The 18495-nt window shown below is 51.3% G+C and overlaps 1 protein-coding gene across 1 annotated transcript in view; it reads left to right on the top strand.

Annotated features, from left to right (window-relative positions):
- The window catches only part of F13A1 (coagulation factor XIII A chain), a 485935-nt gene that overhangs the window by 416667 nt on the left and 50773 nt on the right, over positions 1-18495 (top strand). The window contains exon 13 of the mRNA XM_078688057.1: positions 14800-14960. Coding sequence (XP_078544183.1) covers positions 14800-14960 — 161 coding nt within the window. The remainder of the gene's footprint in view (positions 1-14799; positions 14961-18495) is intronic.

Raw genomic sequence — 18495 nt, 5'->3', positions numbered from 1 at the left:
ATCATGCCACAGACATCATTGCGCAGCTTTCAATCTCACGAGTTCGCACATACCAAACTTGACCCTGCACTCCCCACACATCAGGAACTACCATGGTCACACATATCCCCCATGCATTCCTATGGGAGGGCAGGTCACTCTCACCACACACACAGAGAGCGCACGCACTTTACACTGGACCACAGTGAAAAAGTGCGCAGAGGCCTAAAATCACCAACACCAGGTTACAGACAAAGGTTAGGAAAAAGCAAAAGGTTTCGGGGTGAACCTGCCAAAAGGGCCAGGTCCAACACAACCAACCCCCTTCCAGTCAAAACGCTGGGTAGACCAATCAATCCCTTGATGGGCTTCCCTGCTTTGGGCGACAAAACACGGACACGGGCCCGCACGGCAGGGACACCCTCCGGTTCTACGCCACTCTGAACCCACATGGATTTCTCTCAACAAGAACTCTCTGGCCCAACCAGGATACCCCACTGGCACTCTCTAGTCGTCCACGGCCAGGACTAGGCCCTAGGCCGAGCAGACAGGCTTATCCCGGAGGCAATGTGTAAAGCATTTGCGCACGCACACAACAGCAACAACATCCTAGGCACACCACAAAAGGAACTCCACACAAGGTTATATAAAAATAACTTTTGTATTGTCAAAACACATCAAATAGTAATCACACAATATGCAGTGTGCCAACTGGCACGGGCAGTATTCACAAGGGATTATTTACACCAGGACAGGGCCACGTGGGCCACTGTCAGAATCAGCACTTAGTAGAACTAGCACTTAGAATAACTGTCACACTAAATAACAATTATAGATCACAACCAGTAACCACGCAATACTAATAACCATAGGCATAGATCACGCATGGACACATACTCACTAGTATAACATACTAGGCAAAGCAAACTTCTAAGCATGAACAGCTTTAGAAGTATAACACAAGCATAAAGGCAAAGCACATTACGCAGCAATCACATTTAGGCCTAACCAGTAAAAATACAGTAGGCAATCTCCTCACTAGTCTAAACACATTAGACTCTGCTTCCTAAGAATAAATCCCATTTAGGGGCGTAACTCACAGTGAAGTAAACTCTCACTGACATAAACCCACATAGGTAAAATAACCTCATAATCATAGTAACATCACATTGCGCAAAAATCACATTAGGCAATTACCATTCTAAACATAGTACAATCACATTGCGCAGAAATCACCTTAGGGCCTTGCGCCCTACCCACATACCAGCCCCCTGGCCAACTGCCAATCTCAAGAAGGGGCTCAATGCCCTGAGTCCAGAATGTCAGGGTGCGCTGCCATCGCAGCGCCAGTCAGGGGTGCGCCACTGGCGCAAACCTAAACATTGCAGCTGCCCACTAATTGCTGGGCAGCTGGGAACAGTAACAGGGCCTAAACGTTGCAGCTGGCACTAAGTGCTGCGCAGCTGTAGAAGGCCTGGCACCTCTGTGCCATCTCCGTCCCTCACAAGGACTTTCACTCAATTGGGCCCAAACGGTGCAGATGCCCACTACTTGCTGGGCAGCTGGGAAACCACAAAACTGCGACAGGGCCCTCACTGACCCTAGAAACCAAACTGCGCCCACTGTTGGAGCCCCACAGGCTCTGTGTCTAAAGATGTCCCCCAAAATAACGAGGACGAACTTGTCCCCGGCACTGAGGCATCCCACTGGGGAAAATACGAGCCTCTCTGGCTCCTTGTAAATATCCAGGGCCCCACCGGGGCTTCTCAAATAAACATGAAAAGGACTTGCCCCCAAACACTGTGGACCGCACTCACTCTCTTAAATAATCACATGGCTGGACAACTCAGGGGCCTTAAAAGAATGGGCAATGTGTGGGAGCCATCTAGGCTCTAAAATGATCAGACACCCCCTCGGAGCACACTGGCTCCGGAATCTATTCAGTATTACTAAAAAGAGAAAAAGAACTTCTCCCCATCGCTGGAGCAGCCCCACTGTCAAGCGGGGGCTGCTCGGGGAGTGAAGGAACCTAGCGCGGCACCTAACTCGGGCGCTCTCCCCCTCCCCTCGGGCCGTCTGAACTCACCGCCTCTCGGGGTTGGACCCAGTGCTTTCTCCTGGCCTCCGCTCCGGGACAACTGTTGGGGCAGCCCTCTGACGAGCAGGGCTGCCCTGAAGAGCAGCACTGGCTATGCCTCCCGCCCAGCCCTCACTCACCGGGGCGGATGGAGGACTCCTCTGCTGGGGCTCTCCCTTGCTCACGGGAGCCCCGGCGGCTTCACTGAAGCCGTGGGCGGGGCTCTTCACGGCTTGGCCGTCTCGCTGGCTTCCTCTCTCCAGCCACAGCATCTCCGGTCTCCCTCCCCGCACGGGAGACCGGAAGGGCCAAAGAATGGCTTCCCCCAGGCAGGGGGAAGCGGAAACGACGTCCTCCCGGCCCCGCCCACAACCAGGCGGCGGGCCGGACAACTCCTTCCGGCGTTTCCCCCGGGCTACGGTGGTGAAATCCTTTCTGGCATAACGAGAGGTAGGCTTCCTCGGGGCGTAATTGAAATGTAGAAGCGAGGTGGGCACTCGCTAAAGGCACCATAAACGGGGTGACACACGCAACATAAAAATAAACAGGAATCCTGCCATAAAGCAGCGAGGTGGGCTCTCGCAATGACGGCATCACAGGGGAATCCCTCTTCATCAGGCCTCGCCGTGCTGCCACAATCCACGCATTCCTCCTGGGGCATTTAAAAATAAAGCGCTCACATCGCGCTAGGGGCACTGAGAGCCCCACAAGTCCCCAGAGATGACCCCTTCAGAAAGAAAAGGGTCCAAAGAAGTTCTGGAGCATTAAGAGGGAGCACAGCAGCTTCCAGTAAAGGCAAGTCCTCCAAGAATCCAGGGGCTGGGCAGGGCCCAGGGAGGCAAGCCTTCCCCTGGGCCCAAGCAGCAGAACGCCCCTGGTAGTTTCAAGTTTGGCAAACAAGAACATTTTACAAGAGGTCACAGCCTCTTTTTATACACAAAATCCTTTGTCTAGCAGGGTGCAGGCAATGTGAGAACCAGCTACAACTGGTTATGGGGAGCTCCTTTCACTGGCCAGGCTAGGGACATCAGACGCACCACAGGGGGTGGAGCAAGCATTGTGTGGGGAAAGCCCAGCCCTATTCAGGTCCCAGGTGTACCCCTCCCTCACATCAGCATGCTAATCTCTCCATTCACCACCGGGGCAGACCCATCCTGACTCCTGGAGCCAGGCACACCAGCCAGCTCCTGCCAATCACACACCAGACACAAATTACACTAACATGCCAACTTCTAGAAGTGGCACTTCCACACTAGACACAATCATGCCGCATACATCATTGCGCAGCCTTCAATCTCACGACTTCGCACATACCAAACTCGACCCTGCACTCCCCACACATCAGTAACTACCATGGTCACACATATTCCCCATGCATTCCTATGGGAGGGCAGGTCACTCTCACCACACACACACACAGAGCGCACGCACTTTACACTGGACCACAGTGAAAAAGTGCGCAGAGGCCTAATATCACCAACACCAGGTTACAGACACAGGCTAGGAAAAAGCAAAAAGTTTCGGGGTGAACCTGCCAAAAGGGCCAGGTCCAACAAACACTATTATCCTTGTCATGGGTTCAAGAGCTTACCACGTTACTGGCAGCATACTGTGTTTTGAAGTGACCCTAGAGTGACCAAGCCTTTTCAAATGTGTCACATGATCGGGAGCTTACTGGTCCCTCACATACATTTACGCTAATAACGATGAACCTGGAACCCTAGTGCTGGGTGTGGAAAGAGGGTTAAACAATGCATGATTGCCTGATTGCGTCTTTGGGTTTCATTCTTGAAACCCCTGTCCTGGTCTTGCGAAAAGGATGGAGGTGTGGTTACTTTCTCAGACATTGAGAGTGGATTGTTGCAATTCCTAAAACAGTAGTGAGGGAACCAAGACAGTGAAGTGGGGAAAGAGGACACAGGATTCTCCTTAGAAAGCTGATTGCATCCTTCCTGATAAAGATGGGTGCTGAGTTGTCTTCGTGACATAGCCATTTGGTCGGTGGTAGTGGTGAAGTGTGTGAAGAGTCCTTTTAGGGGGGGGCAGTTTTTTGTTTATCCTCCTGATCACTGTCAGGTGGGGCTGTTGATTGTCATGTTCGGACTCCTCGTGACTCTTTTCACATCTGTTACTGGTGCTCAAGCCTGGAGGCCCCCATGCTGTGAAAAGCATCACTTGAGACAAAGGATGAGTCTGGAAGACTGCCCGAGAAGATCACATGATCCAAGGTGGGTCTTAAAGGGCAAACAGAAAAATAGTGTTTGCGAGTCGCTATTAGGAAGGTACGTGCAAAGGACTTCCCTTCCTATTAGTGAGTCGCAGGGGAATATACAATTGTTTTGCGACTGGAATACGGTTGCAAAACAATCACAGTTTACTACCTACTTTAAGTAGGTAGTAAGCCAGTCAGATGCGGGAAGGGGCCCCCAGGGGACCCCTTTCCCTTTGTGAATGGTAGTAAAAAAAAAATTAAGATTAGGTAGTGGTCCCATGGACCACTGCCTACCGTTAAAAAATTAAACAGCTATGTTTCATTTTTCTTTTTGAAACACATCTCGTTTTCTTTTAAGGAAAACTGGCTGCATTAAAAATTAAGTTGCTTGGGGGCGTGGCCAAGGCGGCGAGCATGGCGGACGCAGCCTGAGAGAGCTCCGTCCCGCCTATACACTATCCGCGCCATTTATCCCGCATATTCCCGACCTGCGGACCCCCAGACCAGACGCTTGGCAGCCGGTGGTGGAGGGGAGGCTCCGGTGGAGATTTGGGCTCATTCCGTGCTCTGGCTCCGGCGCAGTGATCCGGACGAGGTGGGGCCTGCACGACGCTCAGCAGCCGGGATCTCGAGTGTTGAGAAGCCCGGCCGGAAGTGAGGCGGCGGCGGGGTCGGTCGCGAGGCCTGTACCGGCTCCCCAGACCTGCGGATCTCCGCTTGGGGCAGGAGGCCCGAGAGACCCATGGACATTGCGGAGTCACCCTGGACACTGGCAGCGGTGAGGTGAGCCGGCGGGGGGAGGCGAGCGCCACAAAAGAGGGGGAAAGTACTCTTTGCCACAGGCCGACCCACTCGGCAGCCGAGTCGGGCTGCGGGGGGCCGGGGGTCCCCGGAGTGCTAGGGGGCTCCTGCCTTCGCCCCTGCTCCCGGGGACGCCTCCATACTAGCGGCCTTACCCCCCTCTCTCCCCTCCCCCCCCCCCCTGGTGGGGACCTACGACGCTTGTAGAGGCCCGGCCTGGAGTGAGCTACTACTGGGGGCCGACGGCGAGCTGTAGCCAGATAGGGGTCACCCTCTGACAATCGGATTCCTCCCCTGTTGGCCGGGGCTATTGACGATCCTGTGGCGCAGGGCCCCTTTGGGGGTCTCCTATCCCTGGCTTTGCGAACTGAACTGGGGGCGTACTCCAGTGGCGGATGCAGAGGGGAGGTGGTGCTCTGCTGGGAGAGGACTCCACGGACAGATACACTGACATTCTTGGACACGTGCCCACTTTTCCTCTCAGATCAAGACGCGACCGGGAGCGGCTTGCGGGGGTCCCTGACCGTGAGGGGGACTACCAGTAGCCGGAGAATACTTGGACGCCGGGCCCGCTCCTCATCATGACGCGAGGCGGCAACAGTGGAGGCGCTACGAAGCAGGGCCCCATAGATAAGTTTACGGGACCGAGTGGTGGAGCAGGAGCGTCCGGGGGCCAGCCCGGCCCAGGCCCTGGCCCGGACAATGCGGCCCTGATGGCGGCGATCACGCAATCAAGGGACATGCTGGACGCAAAAATTGGGGCTGTTGGGGCCGATGTCACGCTGCTACGCCAGGATCTACGGAATGCAGTGGCCAGAATCACCGAAACTGAAACCAGAATCACGGAGGTGGAGGATGATGTGGTCGTCCTTAAAAAGAAGGTGGCCACTCTGGAGGGGCTACAGAAGAACTTGGCACGCAGGGTCGAGGACGCGGAAGGACGGGCCAGACGAAATAACCTGCGATTCGTGGGTTTGCCGGAGGATTGCGAGAAAGGCAACATGGAGGCATTCCTGACAAAATGGCTGGAGGGGTGGCTCCCTCCGGACTCCCTCCCAAGATGCTTCATCATTGAACGGGCGCACCGTGCGCTTCTCCCGAAACCACCGTTGGGAGCACGCCCCCGCCCGGTCATCGCCAAACTACTTAACTACCATGACCGCGAACCAGTCCTCCGGCAGGCGCGAGCTAAGGAACCCCTGATGTACGAGAACCACAGAGTCCTGATCTTCCCAGATTACACAAAACTGGTACAGCAACAGCGACAGTCCTTCACTGCAGCGAAGGCTCGGCTACGAGAACTTAAAATCCAATACGCCCTGCTCTATCCGGCCCGCCTGCGTGTAGTGTTTCAGTCCAAGACACAGTTCTTCAACACGCCGGAGGAGGTCTTTGAATGGACAGACGAGACGGTCAGAGTGAAAGTGCATACTCCCCCGAGGCGCAACTCCGAGCCCTCCTCGGAGACGAGACCCTCGAGGACTCCCAGGAGATCGCGTAGCAGAAGCAACTGGAGGGCACGCTCTCGGAAGAACCAACCTCCCACGGATGGCGCGTCGGGGGGCAACGATGTAGCGGAGGCCCCGGCTCCAGACCCGTGATGATACTTAACGACTTAAAGCTCTCTAATGGATGCCACCACATACTTTACTGCAAGACTGCGGTGTGGGACGAGCAGTGGGTCGGGGGATGCCCATAAGTGGGCGGTCATCACCCCGAGGACTAAAAGTAGTTAATCGGGTTACGGGTTAGTTGAAGTTGGGTGGGTGGTTGGTGGGGATCCATTGGCATAGACGGTTGGGGGTCTCCCGTTGGAGGCTGAAGACTGTCTCTACCGCGACAGATACTTCAATGTTACTGAGGTATAGGGTGGGGGGGGGAGGGGGGGTGGACAAAGTTGGGGTTGTGGTGGGGACTGGGGAGTTGGTGGGGGTTCAGGGGATCAGAGGACGGGGTGGAGAGGGGGGTTTGTGGGGGGTGGGATGGTTGTTTTCGGCACAGTACATTTTCCAGGATGGTTGTCAGCGCTGGTGTGTGGATGGCCCCGAGGGCTCAGAACTTTGATCTATACACTTATTGATGGCGGGTGGTACACGGGAGTCTAGCCCCACACGGGCGGGGTTTCGAGTGGTGAGTTGGAACGTCCGTGGGATGCTTGACAAAATAAAGAGGGGTGCAGTACTGCGGTTGGGGAAGAGAGAAAGGGCGGATGTGCTTTTCTTACAGGAAACTCACCTTCTGGGCAATAAAACGCTTAGCTTACAACGATATGGCTATCACCAAGTGTTCCACGCAGGCTTTGTGAGGGGGTCACGGGGAGTGGCGATTCTGATACACCATCGACTGGATTACACTCATGAGACGCAGTGGGTGGATGCTCAAGGACGGTTTATATTCATTAAAGGGATGGTGGGCGATGAGCCGATGGTCTTTGGCAGTGTGTATGCCCCACCCCCGCTACAAGAAGCACTCATTGAGAAACTGTTTGATGTCTGGGCTGACATACCTAATGTGATGTCTGTTGTGGGCGGAGATTGGAACGATGTCATGGATGGATACAAGGATAGATATAGATCAGATGGGGGGACTATTTCACATGTTCCCACTAAAGTGAGTGGTATGGTACGTGGGATGGGATGGATTGATGCATGGCGGTACCATCATCCCCATGGCTGAGAGTTTACCTATGTCTCAGCAGTGCACAAATCCTTCTCCAGACTTGATTGCTTGTTTGTTCCTAATGGGTGGATGGGGAGGGTTGCTTCTTCATCTATACTCCCGCGTGGCCTGTCGGATCACTCTCCAGTCGCAGTTGATGTACTTCTTGGTAAGACACGACAGCCATTTCGGTGGCGTTTGTCTACATGGCAGCTACAACAGGACGACTACAGGTCACACTTGCGCGAAGCCATCTCTCTGTACTGGGACTGCAATGATCAGCCCGACATGGACGCTATAACCCTCTGGGAAGCCATGAAGCCCGTGCTCCGGGGGGTAGACATCGCTTGGTGCGCGGCGGCGCGCAAGGCCCGCAGGGGAGAGATAGAGGAGACTGCGCGGCGGGTTCGGGACCTTGAGGGAGAGAGTACTGCCGAGGGGTCTGTGGATACCGTTGAGCGGTTGCTACTGATGCAGCAGACGTACAACTCTCTTCTAATAGATGAGGCCCGCCAGCTGTGGCTGGCTACACAGAGTAGGATTTATCAATGGGGGGACAAATCCAGCTCTATGCTCTACAGACTCTGTCAGGGGACTTTTCATGCGCAGACCCTACCGGGACTTCGCGATGAGGCTGGAGAGCCTATGACGGCCCCGGTGGAACTGGCGGCCAGTTTCGCCCGATACTATGAAGCCCAATACGCCCCACGGGAAACTATCCCTGAGGCGGAAGTGGACGAATTCCTAGCTGATCTCCCACCAAGGTCCCTCTCTGACGAGGACCGGGACCTACTGGACCACCCACTGTCCTTGGAGGAATTGACCGCGGCACTCGGGGAACTGAATACTGGTAAGGCCCCCGGGCCTAATGGGTTCCCGTGTGAATTCCTTAAGACATTTCATGTTCAACTGGGTGCGCGCTATAGACAGGCGCTGGAGGAGGCCAGAGACCGTGGTCGCCTGCCGGCAGACTGGCGCCACGCCGAGATTGTTGTCTTCTGTAAACCGGGAAGACCCCCGGAGCAGCACGCGTCGTACCGACCGATTTCGCTCCTGAATGTTGAAGCAAAGATACTGGCGAAAGCCCTAGCCAATCGCCTTCTCCCGTATATTACAGACCTGGTGCACCCGGATCAGGCCGGCTTTATGCCCCATAGGGCGACTAGGCACAATATCCGGCGCGCACAGATGGTGATAGAGGCGGCCAAAGCCGCCGGGATCCCGACAGCGCTTCTCCTGGCTGACATTGATAGGGCCTTCGACTCAGTCAGCTGGGTCTATCTTCGTGCGCTTCTGACCCATCTGAATTTTGGGCCTCGATTCCTCTCGTATCTGCACCTACTATACATGGACCTGACGGCCTCGGTGAGGATAGCGGGAGCGACCTCGGCCCCCTTCCCCATAGGCCGGGGCACCCGACAGGGCTGCCCCTTATCGCCATACCTATTCGCCCTGGCCATGGAGCCGCTGGCGGCATGGGTGAGAATTGACGCGCAGATGCGGGGACTTGAATGGGAGCGGGGACCGTCTGATCGTATTGCACTGTATGCGGACGATGTCCTTTTCTTCCTCACAGACATTAATAGATCTGGACCCAGAGTACTGGAAATAATGCGAGTATTTGGGGAGGTCTCTGGCCTGCACTTAAATACACGGAAATCCACGCTGTGGATGCTGGGTGAGTGCGGACGGCTTGGGCCCTGGACATCGACGTTACAGGAGGCGGCAGGTGGCATCAAATACCTCGGTGTATTTCTTACGGACGTTCCGGGAATAGCCTGGACCCGTAATGTGGTGCCGGTCTGGGATCGCGTACGGTCCGACATGAAGGTCTGGTCCAGGATGCCCCTAAACATATATGGCCGCTCCGCCATTTTTAAGATGGTAGCTCTCCCGCGCCTTTTATACCAACTACAAAATCATCCATGCCCCATTGCGCCACACTGGTTTAGGCAAGTGAACTCTGCACTGAGCCAGTTTCTCTGGGCTGGTGGGGCGGTCAGAGTGGCGCTCCGCACCTGTTTCCTTTCCACGTATTGCGGGGGTCTGGCGACTTCGGACATCCTATCTTACTACCAGGCTTCCCATCTACTTATACTAAACGACTGGTGGTATGGAGACAGGGGCGACCCGGCCTATGCCCTTGAAAGATACCTGATGGACCCGGACACGCTCCACACCATCCTTTATTCGGCAGGCAAACGGAAAAAACTCCCAGTTGTTACTCAAGTGGTTTTCCGAGTGTGGCATGGAGCCCTACGCCGCATGGGATGGTGGAATTTCTTAACACAAGAAACGCCCCTGTGGCACAATGGACGTCTACCGGAGCTCGCGGCTCTTCAGGGGTTCCGGGGCTGGGATGCCATAGGCATCTCGACGCTGGGCCACGTTATGCAAGGCACGACCCTTAAATCGTTTCAGGTTCTGCGGGATGAATACGATATGCCGCAGACCCAATTTTATAAGTATCTACAGTTCCGCCATGCTCTGTCCCCCTCGCTAATAGGACTGGACAAGCTGCCCGAATTTAGTCCTGTAGAAGCCAAGGTCTTTATGGGGGAACTGGGGGACAAGAAAATCTCCAATATATATCAAACTCTGGTCACGCACTGCTCTACCTCACTCGATAAGCTACGCAAGGTATGGGAGGAAGATATTGGTGCCTTAGACGAGGATGACTGGAGGGAGGCCTTAGAGGCGCCACGAGGGGCGGCTGTTGCGGTGCGACTGAGATTTATTCAGTTTAAATATTTGCATCGTGCATACTACACCAGAGAACGGCTGTGGCGAGCTGGCCTGATTGCCTCCCCTGAGTGTCTGAGATGTGGTAGCACGGTTGGAACGTTCTTACATACAGTGTGGTCATGTGTACGGCTGACGCGGTTCTGGTCGGGTGTGTGGGACTGCCTGTCTGAGGTGCTGGGCTGGGACCTCCCCCGCTCCCCTAAACTGGGTCTCCTTCACGTAATGGAACAGGTGGGAGGGAATATTTACAAACGCCATCTACTACTCCTGGGCCTTACAGTGGCCAAACGAGTGTGGCTCGTGCCTGGAAAGACCCCCGGGCTCCTGTGCTGGAGGTGTGGAAGAGAGGGTTGGACTTTACCATGGGGCTGGAACGTCCGGTCTTTGAGGCCAGGGGGTGCCCCCGAAAGCACTTTAAAATATGGCAGCGTTGGGCGGAATATAGAGGGCTCTGGCTGGAACCGCCAGTGCAGCGGGACTCCGATGTGGACCACTTACCGATTGACTCTGGGTGAAGGGGCCAACACACTGCTTGCGACTGCAAGAACTAATGCTTTGAATCATACGAACACTGTGCCGGGGGGGGGGATCCGGGAGGGGAGGGCCAGGGTGGGAGTAGGGGGGGGGGAGTTGGTGGGGATCCTTTCCTTTGAAAATGTTGATTGCACTGCTGTTGGTTATTGATTATCTGCTTGTTCACTAGACCCCTGTTACATAGGGGACGGTGACCTGATTGTATGCTATTTCAACTAAATAAAATTTGTTCTGAAAAAAAAAAAATTAAGTTGCTTTATGAAAAGCAAACACAGACATGGTGGTCTGCTGTCCCCAGCATACCACCATCTGTGTGTTATTGCCCATTCCCAATGGGTCACAAACTGCAACCTGACTCATGAATCTTGATGAGGCAGGTCCCTTGCTACCCATTTGGGAAGCGCTAATGTGTCTGAGACACATTAGTACATTTCATTTTGTGAGCCTCTAATTGCAAGTCACAAAAAATCGCAATTAGAGACTAGCAAAATGAAATGTTTGTACATCTGACCCAAAATCTCTTTGGTTGACTCTCCAAAACACATACCATGGCTGGCTATATAATTCCCATTTCTATGGGTTTCACCTGCCACACCTGGGTGCCCTGCTCAGACATATGCAATGCCTGGTCATATAATGGTAGCACCTTTGTTACTCCATGGCCCACATCAGAATATATACTGTGTCTGGTTTGTTAATGTCGATTCTTATCGGCTTATGGAGTTGCTGCTTACAGCCTCCTTGGAGACTGTAAGCTGTGGCTTGTTGCATAATTTCACATTTCTGTGAGGTGCACCCTTCCACTAGATTCCTGAGAGCAAGTAACAGCTCACATCAAGACAGGCCTCTCTTCTCCACAGTTAAAAGTACAAGTTCCTTCACCTTCATTACAGTAGTATGAAGCATGGCTGGACAGGCCTTTTGATCCAATGGGCATGTCCACAGTGGGCTGGAGTCCTTGGAGGCAGGTTTGAAAACCCCATGGGCGCTCCTGATTCCTCTGTCACTTTCTTCAGTTCCCCCAGGTTAATTGCAGCAATCAGAGGGGGCTTCGAGAGGGAGAGAAAGAGAGGGAGATGGGGAAATGTAGAGAAAAAGCAATCAGAAGAGGAGAGAATTGATGGATAGAATGCGAAAAATTGCACAAGAAGACGAAAGGAGTGGGGCTGGTTTCAGCATTTTTGTTAGGGCTGCTTTTAGTTCCCCAGTCCGACCCTGGTATGAAGATGTGTATCCCGTTATGCTTCATTATGACCCTTGCAGCAAAAGGCTTTCTCTGACAGGTCTGGACAGTGCAACCAGTGCAGCCGCACTGGGCACTGACCTGTGGAGGGGCTCTGCCCTCAAGGGGTTGTGCTGTGTTTAGCAATAACTTAAAAAAAAAAAGGTGAGTTTTATATACATAATACAAACATTGTTATGTGGGTTTACCGCAGCTCATATAGGCAGAGTAAATCAGTACATTTTGCGCGGGTCCCCCTTTGCTGGCTATATTTTGTAGAGAGGTAGGTCTGAGATAGGAAAAGAAAAAGGAGAGATAGGAATAAGCGGTGGAGAAGGATAGGACAGACATCTAGATACACCATTCTGATTTGGTAGAGCGAATGACTAGTCCCAGGCATGTCCCTTGCCCCTTAGGAGCTGCAATGCCCCACAGAATGAGTGCTGGACGTTTTTTTTATGGCGGATCATACGCAGGGCTGGACTGGCCATAGCGGGCACCGGGCATTTCACCGGTAGGCTGCAGGGTGGGGGCCGGTTTTGGACCCTTGGGGGGCCGTTTTTGTAACCGGGGGTTGGCAATATTGGCCCCCTTTAACAAAATCGGCTGAAACTGGCCCTCGCAAACTGCTCAGCTGCACTCCCCCTCACCCCAGGGGGTCCAGCTGAGCAGTTTGCCAGGGCCAGTTTCTGTTCCCAGTCCGGCCCTGATCATACGGGACCATGGTGCCGGTCTCGATTTTTCATGGAGTATTTAGTCCTCGTTAGCTCCGTTACGGCGCATCGGCAGTATCAGGCAGCCATTAGCTCTGCCGTCCAAGCCACACCCCCAGCAATAACTTATGACTGGAGAGATGAGGCGCACATTTGCAAGTGGTAGTGAGAGAATTTAAGGAGGAGGTCATGGAGGTGGGGGTGCCAAAAATGATTGTCGCACCAGGTTTCACCAGCACCAAAGCCGGCCCTGCTCTCTGAGCTCATAGGTGGAGCGGCAGTGGTCTTGTGCAGGCCAGGCCGCACCCCCCTTTTCACACTGATTCCTATCCAGAAGCTGAACCAGTGCGAAATGAACTTCACAAATGTAGATTACGAAGCCCGTAATCTTCTCTATACTTGTACTATTTTTGTGCTATGCTGATAGAGTTTAATGTGCAAAAACGAAAACTGCCATCTAGCTTCATTTTAAGACGCAGGCTCTGTAGTAATCTTTGAATCTTAAAAGCATTGTTGTTCTGGGAGTAGCAATTCAATACGGTTGCAATTAATGGTTCTTATCCTCGCAACCAAAGTGGGAAAGGGAATTGCTTTCAATATTTCCCATCTGAGGGCCGAACAAGCGGCACAAGTGTTTCATGGATAATGAGTTAAGCACTTTTTTCGATCCTGGCGGTGCTCGAGACACACGCTGCCTTGGGGAGAGCAGTCCCCAACCACAACTGCCGTTGGTGTGGCGGCGGCGCGCGCTAAGTACAAGAAGACTTGAGGTGTGCCCAGTGAGATCAAAATGCGCCTTTGAAAGTGAGGGATAGGTGCAAATGAGGATGCCTGTCACTATGATGACCCACATAAAATTGTAGTGCAAGTGTGTCTGCAGTGGGGAAGGGTTCAGGTCAGGTGCCAGGCAGCTAGCTAGCGACCTTTGTTATGAATTCGCGCATGTGAGCATTTTCAGTTGGTCCCTTAGGACATCATGGCGCCATTTCGCTTGTTTCCATGCGAGGTCAGTTGAGGAAACTTAGCACAGGCTTTGGTTCAGCAGGCCAGCGCATTCTTGGGTTACAGATGGAATGCATAAATTGCACCAGTTTAACCAAGCCTATATTATCAAAGCGGTCAGGGAGAGCAAAGGGTGGTGTATCAGGTTTTTTTTTTGTATTACGTAGTTTTGCACAAGATGACGCAGACACGTGCAGTCTGTTATCTAAAATTCATTATGCAGGAGCAACAATCATGCTTATGCAAGGCAAAGTGGGTGTACCCTAATTTGCATGGAAATATGACGACATCGACATGCAAATAAAGGAACCCATATGACCATAAACCTGCACTATGCTACTGACACCCAAACCCATTGCCTCCCTGTAGAATCGTCCCACCTGCAGAAAAAGCAGCAGTGTTCACTGTCATGTGACTTTTTCAGTGCATGCACTACCGACAGGTAGCAAATGTGCATGCAATATCACATTTTTAGCACTCATGCACACATTCCCAATCTGTTCTTGGCACACCCAACGTCCTGAGAGTGTGCACCAGAGGGAACATGAGCCATACACCTCCATTTCAATACTGCAGCTGTAGGTGTTTTTTTCTAGGGTATGTTAAAGTATAGCTGATGGACTGAACACTGTATCCACAGTAGCCCTGGAGCCCTAAAACTATCTGTTAAATTTAAAAGCAAAGTCCATTGATTTGCCTTACATCACTCAGTTTGATAATATAGCAGAGCAAGAATCAGAACCATTTCTCCCCCATTCCTATTTGATAACTTGATACCTACACCGAACTGTGCTAAAAATATGTCCAGATGCAATCATTTTAGATGTGAAGACATGATGTTTTCTCTCTCTGACAGCTCACAAAGAGGAGGTGATAATCAAAGCCAAGGAGTACATGAGCCAGCTGGTGGAGCAGGCCTCGCTGCATTTCTTTGTCACCGCCCGGGTCAACGAGACTAAGAAGATCCTAGCCATACAGAAAAGCTTGGCGCTGATGATCCCAGAGCTGCGCATCCAGGTCAGTGTACACATGAACCAGAGAAGGATCCAGAGGCTTAAATGTCAAAGATATCGCCTGTGATGTTATTGTGGAGAGTGGAGAATGCTGGGGAGCAGAGCAGTCTAGGATGGGCATACCACAAACTAGCCTGCTCTGCCACAGCCCCATGAGTAACAGGGCCCACCAGGAATGTTTAGACAGGCATGTCTCCCCTAAAGTGTGCATTTTGGTCTTCACTAGCATGCAGAGCCATCCCACTAGTGATACATCAGAAGGGTTACCATGACCCCCAAACAGCTCTACCCTGACATGCTTCACACAGCAGTTTATCAGCGATTAGACATCTAACCACATACCCACTGCTGTGGTGTTTCCAACTGTCCTTGGGTTGCACCATCTCTGCTTCTTGGCTGGTCCACTCCTGTGTTTTTTCTAGTTATCCTTATGTTCTGTCATCTATCCTCCATGGTTGGCACAATATAGCGACTACCATGGTGATAAATGCCTTTCTACCTGTGGGTGCACCACTGCTGATCTTGGATGCCACCAGGCCATGTACTTCATATCTACATGCCCAGATATAAGAAGAGTACATTTGATATGGACGTGCAAATGACACGTTATCCTTCACATATCTTTCTGCTCCATGCCATACTGGAGCAGAGGTACAAGTTCACAATGGCAAGGTGGGAATACATATCAGAGTCCCACCACAATTCTTCCAACGTAGACCACTCAGAAAGCAAGACTCTACCAATCAGAGTATCTACTTACTTGCACATCCGAGAAGAGCCAGAAGTATAGAGAGTGATTGATAAACACTAATACAATACATTATAATACAATACAAAGCTCACACATAACACATCTCCTAATTTACAACATGCAGTGTCCAACGAGCTCTAATGAAGCACCTACATCCTGGCACCGAAAGTGCATGTGAACACGCTCATTTTTACATTCATAGGGATTTCTAAGTACCTGTTCCACCATTTGCAGTTCACCTAAGCTTTCACATTGCACCTATATCCTGATCTATAGAACCAGAGGCGTAACACAGGACCCTGCTGCCCCTGCGGCACAGCAGATCTCCAACCCTCCAAGGTGCCCCCAGGCCTTCAAGGGGCCCCCAATCGAAGGTCCTTGAGTATCTGTGAGAGATGTTAGACTTTGTGGGGCTTCATCACATTCTGCAGGGGGGCATCACATTCTAGAGGGGTCCCCATCATTGTGTGTTACACCACTGTGCAGGACGCATTGATATCCGATCACTGCCACATTTACAGTACACTTTCAAAGCACCTGTGTCCCAACCTACATCATGTGCTGGAATATGAGAATCTAAAGCACTCATAACAAATCTGACACAGCCCTTTTCACTAAGGATCTGAAGCAAATCACTCATTCACCTAAAATGATTCAGGGCATCTCATGAGATCTACTTACACTGGAACTTCACAGCTTCAAATCAGGGCAAGAATACTTCACCTTTTCCCTTCGAGGTTGATAACATGAGTACCAGCTAGTAACAACAATAGTTGTAAGTACCTCAAGGCATTTCGCTTTGACTGAGCTGTATAAATGCGTTATATTTGTTCTGCCTACCCCAAACACTTGTATAGCCCTCTGTATAGACTGTATTTAATCTAAGCATGAATTCCCTGTTCCTGTATAAAAAGAGTTTACTGCATTCTAGCAACACTTTGTCACATTGTTGAGTTTGGTACATGCCACATAATGAGTGTTTCATGCAGGTTATAAACTCCAGTCCAACTGAGACGGATCAAGCCTCTCCTGAAGTGGTCTGCATGTAACATGTAGCTCAGTGGTTCCAGTAACCGGAGGGAGAAGCTGTGCGTATGTGTGTGTGAAAGAAAGAAACATCAAGGTTGTTTTTATTTAATCCTGATAGTGTTTCCTACAGCATGACAATAATTCCAAAGAAATTAACATATATATGCATGTGTGTGTGTGCGTGCGTGTGTGTGTGTGTGTATATAATATTCACTGAAAAAACAAAGGTTAAAGTAATGTTATAGTGAGGTGAAATGTTTAGTAACAACGTAAAGAATTAAACTCTAGAAAACACAGAAAGTCAAAGCTATAGTTATCTTAAGTAACTATGACTCATGCCTTAAGTTAAGTATAACGCGCACCCCCACCATACACAGTCTTCTGATCAATAATTTAATTGAAAATGTTACAGTTACATTATCAATGATGTCATGAGAGATGTAATATGTGGGGTACTTAGCAAAGCATGGCAATGGAGAAAATTAAGTGCAATTCTGTTCTGTAAAATCAATTTTTGTTGGACTTACAAATAGTCATAGCTCAATTCCAGGGCAACTGTTGTGGAGTGTGCGACCACCTCAAATTCCTTGGCTACTCGATTGAATTATATAGAAAGACAGTCCTGTTCCCTAACTAAGAAACAGAATGACAAAGCGTTGGGAAGTCTTGGAAATGTTGATAGGTAATCTTGTGTGCAAAGGATGGGTGATTTGGAGTGTCTGATGGTACGTATTACGTTGGCAGGATAACAGGATCTCAACTAGGCTTTCGGGAGCCAAGCACATGTATGATAACCACAGACAGCAAGTTCCTGGTTGATCGGCTGCACCACTGTGGATAAACAGGACTCCAGAAAGAACTTTAACATAAGAGTAAGAGAAAAGCTGATTCAGTGATTGCAGGAAGGGACACATCACAATCATTATGTTGCATAAGGGTACAGACAGTTTCAGTTTTGCAAGCCAGTCCATAAGCAGTATCTGCACGAATAGCAGAGGGCAAAATCCATTCTGTAGGCAGGCACAGATGCTTGTTTTAGAAAGAAACCAGAGAGGGGCGATTGTCATATTCAGGAATGAAATGCCAGTTTACATGCATCTCTTGCTCCTCTTCCTTAAAAGGAATCAGAACAATGGGCATCCTTCTGTTAGCGTCAGTGTTCAGATGTTCAGATGGGCGGGCCCATATCCAGAATGAGACTAGGTTTGTGTACTGCTTGTACTGCTCCAAATAGTCCAGGATTGTGCTGTTAGTGTGGATTGTTTTTTCCTGGAGGCGGACAGCAGGCTCAGTAATGTAGACGGCTTCTCACCTGCAACCTGGCACCTCCAGAAACAGCCACACAGCGAGCTGATCAAGTAGGCTCGTAGCAAAGAGAGCTGGCCAGCCCCTCCAAGGGATTAGTGAGCTGTGAAGCTTACCGCAACCAGTGACACAGGCCATCGCCTTGTGTAGCAGGAGGGACAGCATTAGGATGAGGTTGCTGCACTGCAGCAGTAGGTGCAGAGGCAAGAGAACAGGTGGAGAGTCAGGAACGCTTTTCACGCTTTTGACAGCAGGGCAGGAGCCATTAGAGAACTCTGGGTTTGACCTGGGAACGGAAGCTCTAGATGACTTCTTGGAGCAGTTTCCTTGCTAAAGTGACAGCTTCAGCTCAGGCACATGGGTAGGATTCAATACATCCAGAGAACATGCACATTGGAACTCAAACATAAACCTTAGAACAACATTGAGGATTCTGAATAAAATCTATTTCTTT

The sequence above is a fragment of the Lissotriton helveticus genome, chromosome 4_1 (assembly GCF_964261635.1).
Source record: "Lissotriton helveticus chromosome 4_1, aLisHel1.1, whole genome shotgun sequence".
NCBI lineage: Eukaryota > Metazoa > Chordata > Amphibia > Caudata > Salamandridae > Lissotriton > Lissotriton helveticus.
The sequence above is the reverse complement of the archived record's forward strand: the minus strand, read 5'-3'. Positions and strand labels throughout refer to the sequence as shown.